This window comes from Danio aesculapii, chromosome 7 (assembly GCF_903798145.1).
Source record: "Danio aesculapii chromosome 7, fDanAes4.1, whole genome shotgun sequence".
Lineage (NCBI taxonomy): Eukaryota > Metazoa > Chordata > Actinopteri > Cypriniformes > Danionidae > Danio > Danio aesculapii.
Window position 1 is genome coordinate 37,239,255 of NC_079441.1, and position 12,351 is coordinate 37,251,605.

The 12,351-nt window shown below is 37.7% G+C and overlaps 2 protein-coding genes across 3 annotated transcripts in view; one reads left to right on the forward strand and one right to left on the reverse strand.

The window, feature by feature from the left end:
* The window catches only part of zgc:165481 (uncharacterized protein LOC100073327 homolog), an 18,248-nt gene extending 11,500 nt beyond the window's left edge, over positions 1-6,748 (reverse strand). Inside the window, exon 1 of the mRNA XM_056461823.1 lies at positions 6,602-6,748. The gene's annotated coding sequence lies outside the window, so the exon portion shown is untranslated. The remainder of the gene's footprint in view (positions 1-6,601) is intronic.
* Positions 1-12,351, forward strand: part of cep89 (centrosomal protein 89) — a 99,265-nt gene that overhangs the window by 61,178 nt on the left and 25,736 nt on the right. For both annotated transcript variants that reach the window (XM_056461821.1, XM_056461822.1), the window contains one exon: positions 6,744-6,913. In XM_056461821.1, coding sequence (XP_056317796.1) covers positions 6,744-6,913 — 170 coding nt within the window. The remainder of the gene's footprint in view (positions 1-6,743; positions 6,914-12,351) is intronic.

Sequence of the window (12,351 nt, forward strand, 5' to 3'; positions counted from 1 at the left end):
ATTTTTTTTATGTTATACGGTAGACATTATTTCATAATTTGGCAACAGAATTCAGTTTAACTCAAATATTATTCTGTTAAAGTACTTATTTTAACTAAGCCATCAGAACTGTAATTAGAGTCATATAATATAAGTTTCATTCATTCATTTTCCTTTGGCGTAGTCCCTTTATTCATCAGGGGTCGCCACAGCGGAATGAATCGCCAACTTATTCAGCATACGTTTTACAGCTGCAACCCAGCACTTGGAACCATCCATACACACCGAGTCACACACATACACTATGGACAATTAAGTTTATTCAATTCACCTATACCATGTCTTTAGACTGTGTGGGAAACCAGAGCACCTGGAAAAAACCCACGCGAACTCTGGGAGAACTTGCAATAGGAGACACTAGGAGAAATGACAAATGACCCAGCTGGGACTCGAATCAGCAACCTTCTTGCTGTGAGTTGACAGTGCTAACCAGTGTCGCTATAATATAAATTTATATAATACAAAATAAAATGAATTCTTCATGTGTTGTGTGAAGGTGTGAACTACATTTTCCAAAATGATCCCTGATCTCTTGTTTCAGTTGCATTAAGAGTTTCTGTGCTTTCATTTAATGAAAATGTTTATCCCATCAGCCTGTTCACCTGTATTTTTGTCTGTCGATTACAAACATCAGCCTGGTGTTGTCTTGGTATTAGGTAGAGGACTCAATCTGTTTGAGAATATTAATACAGATTTATCTTTTTGTAATCTCCCAGTGATGCCTATCTAATATATAAAAGATCCTCATGATCTCATAGACAGCCTTAGTGACAGTGGTGTGGGTGTAAAAGTCTTCATCCTCCTCACTCAAACAGGATAGGCAGAATGAAGATGCCATAGATCACGTATCCAGTCTGTTTGTACGTAACAAGTCCCTTAGGGAAGTAGCTACTCTGTATTGTGTGTGTGTGTGTGTGTGTGTGTGTGTGTGTGTGTGTGTGTGTGTGTGTTGTTTGTAGCAGCTCTAACTCACAAGTCCCCAAGCGGGGCCCGTGGCTTCAAAGATGCTTTTGTAACCAAGATTTGAGGAAAAAAGGCTCTGTAGGTTTGGCGTCTAAGTGGAAGCTACGTGGGAGATGGGGATAGAGTGAGAATTAGTGTTTTTCTTATACGTTCTACAGAAAATGAGGGTCATTTGCAGTTCATAGACAAGTTAAAAGGAGAAACAACTGAAATAGTGCCAATGACAGCTGCAAAGAACACCAACATACACAAATGTTGGTACATTTACATTTATTCATTTAGCAGACACTTTTGGTTCAAAGGGACTTACAAATGAGAGATACAACAAGTTCTTATCATTCAACATTTGAAAAGTAGATCATTTATTTCTCAACAAGGTACAATATACATTACTCAACATTCCTCAAGAACGTAAATTTGCCCAAAATTTGTTTTAATTGTAATTTCATTGTAAATTGTAAGTTCAAGTGTTCATTGGTGTATTGGTTGCCCAGGTGTTATAGGCCAATGAACTACCAAAAAATCCAACCTAAAAATCCTCAAATGGACAGCAGAAAACAACAGCAAAAATGTCTATTGTTTATCTTGATTATTAAGAATCCATTTCTTAAAATTCCTCTGATGTGATGGTCTAATAGAAAAAGAGGCAAGAAAGAGGCAAATTGTCACAAGATGAATACAAAGTCTCATCTTGACAAATATTTTAGAAACATAATTGTTGCTCAAATCCTGAGGTAAACCTTAGACCAGTGGTGCTCAACTCTGTTCCTGGAGATCAACCTTCCTGCAAAGTTCAGCTCCAACCCTGATCAAACAGACCTGAACCAATTAATTAGGACCTGAACAGCACTTGATAATTACAGGCAGGTGTGTTTGATATGGGTTGCAACTGAAACCTGCAGGAAGGTCGATCTCCAGGAACAGGGTTGGTCACCCCTGCCTTAGACTAAGCATATGCATTACCTGTTGTGTGGGATAACATCTGACATTTTAACTTATTAAGTGTTGCAATATCTCTGTAATACATTTCATTCTTATTTTATAATACTTAAGTATAATTACTCAGTTGAGTTGGTATTATATTTGACTTTATGACTAATAAAGTATGTTACTATCGCATGGTCTCGTTGCAGTGATCTCTCTAGAAATTCTGTGAAAGTAGCTACTTATTATAAATACTATGAATTCAGACATGCTACTCATTTAACATAGCAGAGGTAGCGGAGCAGAGATAGCCCACTTTTTACCAAGGCTTATGAAACCTTGCACCAGAGCATAGAACCAAACAGTGGTGCTAACACTGCATTGCAGGGCCAAATTTGTGCACAGTGTGAAAATGCAACATCATTGGCGCTAGATGATTAGCAACCATAAGTAACATGTGCCTCCTGTTTTATACTGTCAAGGAAGCTATGTGCATTTTATAAACAATGTCTTTTCAGCATTTCAAATGACAAGTGATGGTGAATTGTAGTGTTGATACCGTTTCATTGTTGTGCTTGTAGTCCAAGAAAAGAAAGGAAAAATGATACGCCAGAAAAAAATAATCTTGACTGGGAAAGTGCAAAGAAAGATATTAAGGAATGCACAGTGTGAAACATGAGTTAACTAGGTTAGATATTTCAATTGTAAAAAGCCAATGCTATCTCACGGTAAAGCTGCGGTCACACTGGAGTTTGTGTGTGCGAAATTCTGTCGTACGGCGCTGCGAAAAGGGGCGGAATTAAACAAGACGATTAGACATTTAATAAAGCGAGCGATTTGCTCCATGTTTTAGATTTCTGTCCAGAGAGGTCCTGTTTTGATCCTCGATTGGTCTCACGCAGTCAAGTGATGCGATTTCGCAGGTCAGAGTTCACCAAGCTTGAATTTTGCACCGCAGCGAACTGCGAAATTTAACACAAGACCCTGCGTTTCCGGTCTGACGCATTCGCATGCATATGAATGGAAGTCTACGGGGACAAAAGCCCAGCGTGACTGCAGCTTAACTCGTCACTTTTAAATATGGGTTGGCTTTAGGGGTGGGGTTTGGTTCCACTCCTCCTTTTAAAAATTGTACGTTTTCGAATAACTGAATTTGTACAAATTAATCACTAAACTGACAAAATGTTATGTTTTCCTTGTGAGACCAGGCTGGAAAAGCCCTATTCTGTTCACATTGTATTTATTTACTTTTAACCATACTATTTCATATGAAAGTTGACATATTCAGATGCAGTGCATGAGATATCGTTCACTACACTATTGGACTCTTATCATCTGATCAGGGTCTGCCATCACCTCTAATACTGGTGACACAAATGATATTTTTAGAGAAAGAAAGCACATTTTCCATCTCATTCTCAGTCCTTAGGAGATATTATAAATGCTTATCGCTGTTTTAGAATTACCTTTTCAACTTTCATCAGAAAGCAAACCTCCATGTTCTTCAGTAAATTAACCTCAGTCTTCCCTACTTTTCCCTCTGAAATGTATGTGAATTTTTCAAAAGCACAATTTGCTTTGATTAGTTATTTGGACTGGTGTAACCTTTCCCCACAATCACAGCAGTCTTTATATCATTAGTGACACATCTGCTGTGGATCTAAACTTCTGACAGCATTTGATTTACTGCAGTGGCTTCCTTGCACATTATATGATTAATCTTCATTTTCCAACACTGAACGTTCTTTAAATGCATTTTTAAAATTATTATATGCACAACTATTCAAAAGCTTTGCGGTAAGTCAAATTATTTTCTAAAAGTAAAGTAATTTTTTTTCAGCAAGGATAGATTAAAATGGCCAATGTATTAATAAAGATATTTAGAGTTTTCAGTTTAAAACTAAATGTTGTTCTTTTGAACATTCTATTTATTAATAAATGAGGCTATCATGAGCTCCACAAAATATTTTCAACAATAAGAATAATAAGAACTACCAAATCAGGATATGTGAATGACTTTTGAAGTTTCATGTGACACTAAAGACTGGAGTAATTTAGCTTTGCCATCTAAGAGTTTTTTTAATTATTATTTTTAATGGTATTACATAATATTAATATAGTATCAAACAAGAAATTTTAGTGACTAAATCTTTCATGTTAAGATTAGAAAAGTGTTTCAAAATTAGTGGATGTGCTAAATCTGTCAGTTCAACATTAGACTGATGGATGGCATTCAGGTGGAAAGCAGCAATAAGATTAATGAGTCTCAAGAAAACATTAAGGACATTTTTTTTTTTTAACAAAATCTAGAGTCTACAGGTATGTATTGGAAACATAGTTCCGATACATTTTTTTTTGTCAATTGTGTCATACTACATAGAAGCCTAATGAGAAAGATTTAGTTCATAATTTTTGCACTTGGCTCCCTCATTAAACATCACCAGTTTACCAGTACAAAAAGTTTAATTAAATCTAAACATTTCCTGCCACTGTTGAAAGAGCAGAAATATCAATTCTAAAAAGCGAGATAAGCAAGCTATCAACATATAGCAAACAGAACTAAAATCAAACAATTCTAGAAAATCTTATTCTTAATTACTTTTTAAAAGAAGTTTTAAAGACAGAACATTAGAATAATTAGAAATTTCATGATTATTTGTGTCTTGACCTTTTTGTTTTGAGATTCAAGAAAAAAAAAATGCTAATAATAAAATGTAACCTAAAATAATTTCAAATGTAAAAATTATTATCATTTTGACAACAGCATACACAGAATCAGGGATGGATCACAATGTTTTCTTTAGACGGCATACTAAAAAACTTGACAGCATACTAATGAAACTCTCAACAGGCATTTCAAAACAAAAAGCATGTCTAATAATTATGTTAATCTTTTAGGGCGCAAAAAAAATAGAAATATTTTTAAGATGTTTCTTTTACAGAATTGACTAGAGAAGTCATTTTCTTCTCAAGAAAGAAATGTATCTGGTTGAATTACAGTTGAGAGGTTTAAGTTCCCAAGGGATTCCCAACGGCCTCATTCTGACCACTGTCTGAAAGAGTGTCTAGCCATAAGGAGGGCCTATTCATTTCGACAGCACTAGTTTTGGTACATCATTAGGATACCTTGGGAGCTGCGAGGATGAAGTTTTGCATTAACAAGCTCCATGGCTCAGAAGAACATATAAAACATTCAATAGCACAAAAGAGAAACAACAGAAAGACGAAGCTGCTAACATCTGCAATTAACAGACTTACCATGTTGATGAGAGTTTCTTAACCTATCACAAGATGAAACTGAATCATGTAAATGAAATGTAAAATTATCACTAAATTTTAATAGTGCAGAAATCTGATTGCAGTCCATCAAGAGGTCACCGAAATTGCTTAAAGTTGGCATGTCTCTATGTAATATTAATTCAATTTTCCTTATTGGTTTTGTGGTTTTCCTGGTGGCTGCACAGAGGCTCCTAGACACACTCACAAACACAACAATAATACCTGACTTACAGTGCTGTCGCAGTGAGGTTTTGGAAGAAAAGAGGACCAGAGAGACTCTGAATTGCTATAATTGAATGCTCTCAGACACATGCAATAAAAGAGCTGTTGACTGAGGCATGTTTGTGTGCGGTGTTATTGATCGATATGTGAGGGAAAGGTTGGACCTATGTGATCTAAAGCCCCACAGAGTACAGTCAAACCTTATTAACACACAAACACAATCTCTGTTTTTTCACACATGCTCATTCTCTGCTCAAAACAGATATGACAACACATGCGGTAAATTAAAGGCCAACACACTGCTAATCAGAACTCTAAACGCATGCATGTGTGCTTTCACGTTTACATGCATGTGGAAATTTTCCCAGTTATTATTAGATGTTCGTTTGTGCATTTCTCCCTCAGGGTTTTGATCTCTGAAGGAAATCACATTTGCGTTACCAAGGAGCACAACTCTCAACATCCACTTATCTGTCACTCTATTTTCCCCCCTTACTTAAGGCTTTTCTTTCCATTTTCTTTCCTCTACTGGCTTTTCCTTGCGCTTAATTTCTTCTCCTACATCCATCTCATATTCTCCCCGGTGTCATATATTTACGATGAGGCATTTATTGGCTGAGCGTCTCTGACTACTCGCGTTTACTCATGCGGCTGTAATTGTCTCATTGCCCTCTGCTATATGAAGATGAGTTACATCAACAGGCTGCCTCTCCCTGGAAACCATGAGATCTGCGCAAATGTGCGTGTTTGTTTATCTAAATAGCTCACATCTGTTTTAGCAGCAGACAGGCCAACATCTGTTCCTCTCCGTAATGCATCTGCCCTGAGTCTGCGGTTCAGCATATCACTGCAGATCTCCGTTTCATTCATCTACATTAACTCCATTGCCTCTAACCTGTTGTGTTCCTGTGCTTATTATGTTTCAGTCACAAAGTAACAAGCCAAGTTTAAAATATTCCATCATAAAGATTTACAATCTGATGGATTAAACTATAAAATTCACACCTTCTTCATTCCTTCTGTACCCTCCCCTTCCTCCAGTGCTTCTCTCTATACAGGTAATAATAGTTTCAGTCACTTTTTCTACATTGGTTAGACTTGACCTCATCTAGACAGATGATGAGCATGTCTCCGCACATATAGATACACACAACAGCACTCTTTCTAGTCTTACCGTGCTCTGTGGTCTCTGTCTCCGGCTCCTCCAGGGTTGTTTGAGTTATTTTGTTGTCCTTTGATTAGTTTAAGTGATACTCCAACGTTCCTCAGAGCTCTCCAGTTCAACTGTTTTCATATCTCTCTCACGGCCGCTCTAGGTGTACAAACAGCAAGCATCAGCGAGTGTATGTGCACTGGGTCGGCGTCTCCGCGAGCAGGAGGAGGACTTTGCGGGGAAATCAGCGAGTTATCAACGAGAGATCCAGCACCTGCAGAGCCAACTCAGAGACAGACAGGAGCAACTGCACGGAGCTCTGCAGCAGAAGAGGTGATCCTCTGCCTCTCTCTCTCTCAAACACACACACACTCTCCCTTTCTCCTCCTCTCCTGCTCTGTGCAAATAGAGGGATGCAGCAGAAGAGGTGAGAGCAGTAGTGGAGCAGCTGTCACAGAGGCACAGACCAATAACAGACAGCGGAGAACGAGAGAGGAGGGGCTCCAGACAAGCTGGCACAGCTGCAGGCTCATCTGTCTAAATGTTCCATGTGCTCGCAAAATTGTGAGCTGTCATAATTACACTCGCTTTTCTTTCATTTGACACTTTCTCGCTCTTATGCTTATTCCTTCAGGTTGGGTAGTTTCCAAGACAAGTATTCCATTTGGACTGAAACCATCAAAAAGCAAATATATACAGTTAGGTCCATAAATATTGGGACATTGACACAATTCTAACATTTTTGGCTCTATACACCAACACAATCGATTTGAATTGAAATGAACAAGATGTGCTTTAACGGCAGACTGTCGTCTTTCATTTGAGGGTATTTACATCCAAATCAGGTGAACGCTGTGTGAATTACAACAGTTTGCATATGTGCCTCCCACTTGTTAAGGATCCAAAAGTAATTGGACTATTGGCTCCTCAGCTGTTCCATGACCAGGTGTGTGTTATTCTCTCATTGTCTCAATTACAATAAGCAGATAAAAGGTCCAGAGTTCATTTCAAGTGTGCTGTTTGCATTTGGAATCTGTTACTCTCAACTCTTAAAGAGCTGTCACTATCAGTCATGCCAGCCATCATTAGGCTGTAAAAACAAAAACCCATCAGAAAGATAGCAAAAACATAAGGAGTGGCCAAAACAACTGTTTGGAACATTCTTAAAAAGAAAAGAATGCACCAGTGAGCTCAGCAACACCAAAAGACCTGGAAGACTGAAACAACTGTGGTGGACGACCAAAGAATTCTTTCCCTGGTGAAAAAAAACACCATTCACAACAGCTGGCCAGGTCAAGAACACTCTTCAGAAGATAGGTGTATGTATATCTAAGTCAACAATCAAGAGAAGACTATACCAGAGTGAATACAAAGGGTTCACCACAAGATGTAAACCATTGGTGAGCTTCAAAAACAGGAAGGCCACATTAGAGTTCTAAAAAAGCCTTCACAGTGCTGGAACAACATCTTATTGACAGATGAGATCAAGATCAACTACCAGAGTGACGGGAAGAACAGAGCGTGGAGAAGGAAAGGAACTGCTCATGATCCTAAGCAGTGAAGCATGGTGGTAGTAGTGGCCTGGTGTGGGAATGTATGGCTCTCAATGGAACTGGTTCTCTTGTATTTATTCATGATGTGCCTGCTGACAAAAGCCGCAGGATGAGTTCTGAAGTGTTTCAGGCAATATTTTCTGCTCATATTAAGATCACAAATGCTTCAGAACTCATTGGACGGTGCTTCACAGTGCAGATTGAGAATGACCCAAAGCATACCGCAAAAGCAACCAAAGAGTTTTTGAAAGGAAAGAAGTGGAATGTTATGCAATGGCCAAGTCAATCACCTGATCTGAACCTGATTGAGCTTGCATTTCACTTGCTGAAGACAAAACTGAAGGGAAAATGCCCCAAGAACAAGCAGGAACTGTATGTATCCCAGTGTGGAAAGACTTTTGGTCTTATGTGACGATGTCTTGTAACACAATTTAAAACTACTCACCAGGTTCTTCTAATAATATTGTACTTTTGTCCTAGTAACCACTGTATACATTCTGGCTTTACATTTAGTAGGTCACAACTGATCACTTGTAATATGTGTTTGTATTATTTTGTCATGAACCAGAAGAAAACAATAAAAAAAAACTTGAATAAAAAAAAAAAAAGTAAAAGTTTGATTTATGATTATTATTCTGTCCAATTACTTTTGGACCCTTAACAAGTGGGAGGCAAACGCAAACTGTTGTAATTCCTACTCTGTTCACCTGATTTGTAAATACCCTCAAATTAAAGCTGACAGTCTGTAGTTAAAGCCCATCTTGTTCGTTTCATTTCAAATCGAATGTGTTGGTGTATAGAGCCAAAAATGTGAGAATCATGTTGATGTCCAAATATTTATGGACCTAACTGTAAATTCAGAAAACCAGGGTGCCCTCATACTTCGTACCTGAGAATTTATTATGTTGTTAATGCTAATTAGCATCAGTTAATCATTAGTTAATCATTAAGCATCATGATCTCAGCTTGCCAGCTACTCTGTTGCTAGTACCCCCTTTTACAGAATGGCCTTAACACTACATGGCATTGATTAAACAAGTTAGTTTGCCGCAGATTTGTTGGCTTCACATTCATCATCCAACTCCACCATATACCAAAGGTGCACAATTGGATTGAGCTCTGGTGACTGTGAAGGATATTTGAAGCTAATTAGTAAACCTGATGTTGTGTTGAGGAAACCAGATTGTGATTATTTGAGCTTTGTGAAAGTTATCCTGCTGATATCCAGATGGATACGCTGTGGTTTTATAGAGATGGACAAGGTCTACAACAGTACACAATAGGCAGTGGTGATTAATTCCTTGTTTCCACTGAACAGTACAGTAAGATTTGGTACAATTCACCCTGGTCAAGCTTGCTTTTCCACTACCAATAGCATGCATACTTGGTAGTTTCTTGCTTGAAGAAGAAAGCTGTATTGGCCATTTACATTTCTGTGCGCCATCATTAAATTATTAAAGTGCTGTGTTTCAGCTGTGTAATTAAAAATGTCACTTCCTGCATATTCGTTTCCCTGGCTTGTTGCATGTGCAAGTGATGATTCTCTGTTGTGCTGGGTACCTTTACGAAAGGGTCAAAAAACATGATACTAAGGGGCTCAAAGTGTGCCAATAAAACTCCTAGACCTTTACATCACCAGCAGCCTTAACCATTATAACAAGGCATAACTAATCTGTGCTTTCATATTATTTATGCCAAATTCTTACTACCATGTTACAGGAGACCACAGAATGAGGTTAAATTTTGGTGAGCTTGTGTGAATTGTAGCTTCTGTTTGCCGTTGTTGGCTGACTGGAGTCGGCAACTTATGCTGCTGTAGGTTATTTACTTTAAGGTTAAATATGTAGTTTATTCTTTTTTTTTTTTCAGCTTAGTCTCTGATTTATCAGAGGTCGCCACAGTGGAATGAACCACCAACTATTCCGGCATTTGTTTCATGCAGCGAATGCCCTTCCAGATGCAACCCAGTACCTTGAAACACCCATACGCATTCACACACTACGGCCAATTTAGGTTATCCAATTCACATATAACACATGTCTTTGGACTGTGAGGGGAAACCGGAGCACCCAGAGGAAACCCACACGAACACTTTCTATCAACCTGATAATTTTCCTTCAGCTTAAAGCATTAACAAAGCATTTTAATGAAATGAGATGCTGCAGACTGGATACTTTCTTTTTTCTAATTTTACTCCTATTGTTTACAAGCTGTTTTATTAACTCCTTTCCATCATCAAATCACTGATTGGGTGATTGCATGAGATGTTAATTCATGTTTTTTTTTGTTATTATTAATTTAAATAAAAGAGTGAAATTGAAGATATGCTGAACTCGCATATACGCATACAGTACAGCCATCCATCACATCAAATAACTTTGAAATTTGAATTTCCTGAAAGATTTACATAATCTAAAATATTTTGTTGTTTTTAAACCAAATTTTGTTACAAATTTTTGTTAATACATCCAAAACATACATTTAAAAAAAAATTATTCTTCAGGGCCAGCAAGAGTCAATGGATATGAAGTTGGGTCTGACAGAGCAAGCTTTTCAAAGTTGTTGTGGGGTTAAATAGAGCCATTTGTTGTTTGTCAATTTGTTGTATGCCACACATTTTTATTAAGTTAGTAAAATACTGAGAAGTTTTGCAGACATATTTTTTATATTTATTTCATCATTTTTATTTAATTTATCATAATATTTATAATTATTGGAATGAATATTATTGTTGTTAGTGCCGACACGGTGGCACAGTTCATTTTTGCCTCACAGCAAGAAGGTTGCTGGTTCAAGTCCCGGCTGGGTCAGTTGGCATTTCTGTGTGAAGTTTGCATGTTCTCCCCGTGTTCGTGTGGGTTTACTCCGTGTGCTCTGGTTTCCCCCACAGTCCAAAGACATGCCCTGCAGATGAATTGAATAAACTAAATTGGCCGAGGTGAATGTGAGTGAATGAGTGTGCATGGTTGTGTCCCAGTACTGGGTTGCAACTGGAAGGGCATCTGCTGTGTAAAACATATGCCGACCCCTGATGAATAAAGGGACTAAGCAGAAGGAAAATGGATGAATGAATGAATTATTGTTATTTATTTTTAGAGGTGCCATCAAAGATGCACACACACAATCTAAAAATAAATCTAAAATTAGTTTTTAAAAGATCCATTTAATAGAGACGTCAAAATCAATGTGAAATAAGTAATAATGAATCAAATATACAACAGATTTTATTGTTAGGTTTGTTGTAACAATTGATCACATACAGTAAAACATGCCATTATTTGTTTTTCACCTATCTTTGTTGTGTAATAGACAGGTCAGAGACAGCTAAGGACAGACACACATTGATGGACTCAGATCTGCTCTTCTGTCTGGACCACTCACTTCATCCTCAAACTATGACACACACTATTTTTGTTCAGAATTTGAGGCATGTCCAACTCAACTCAGCTCCAGTGTACTCGCTCGCCCATTAAACGCTTACAGTCGCTCTCTCTCTCGACTCCACATCAAAGCTCATTTTGAAGTCAGTTTCCTTCGCCAGCCGAAGTGTAAGAGAGGTTTTTAAATGTCAGCTTTGATACGTCAGTAAAACGCTTTTGCTTCAGAAGAGTTTGTTTTCATGCGTGTGTTTTTGAGATTGTGAAAAATATGAAAAGGAAATGACAAGTCCTTTGTTGATATTCACTATTCATGGTCTTACCAGGCAGCTGTTCACCCAACTGCTTCTTCCACTTTCAGTTTTATGTTTGGAATGTTTTTGACATTTAATTTTGACGCCAAACTCAATCAATTGTTCTGGAAGAGAAGTTGCATTGTTTAGCTGTAAATCCCATGATGATTCACCAAATGATCTTGTCTATAGATGGCAGAGTATGGCCATCATTTCAGCTCGTGATGCTGCCATCAATCACTGCTTTCCTCTCCATCTTGTGAGTGTGTGAACGTTTGTGATGACATTCTCTGCTCTAAAGGTGTAATGAATAGTCTTTTAACGCTGTAATTATTCTCTTGTTTCCTGTGAAGTGGGCTTCATTGGTGATCGATTCATAAACACTCACCGTACTCATGGTGTTTTTAATAGACATACACTCAGCAAAAATATAAATGCAACACTTCTAGTTTTCATGAGATAAGCACTTGAAAGGCCTATTTCTCTCAACAATAGTTCACACATTTGCCTAAATGTGTTAGTGAGCACTTCTCCTTTGCCGAGATAAT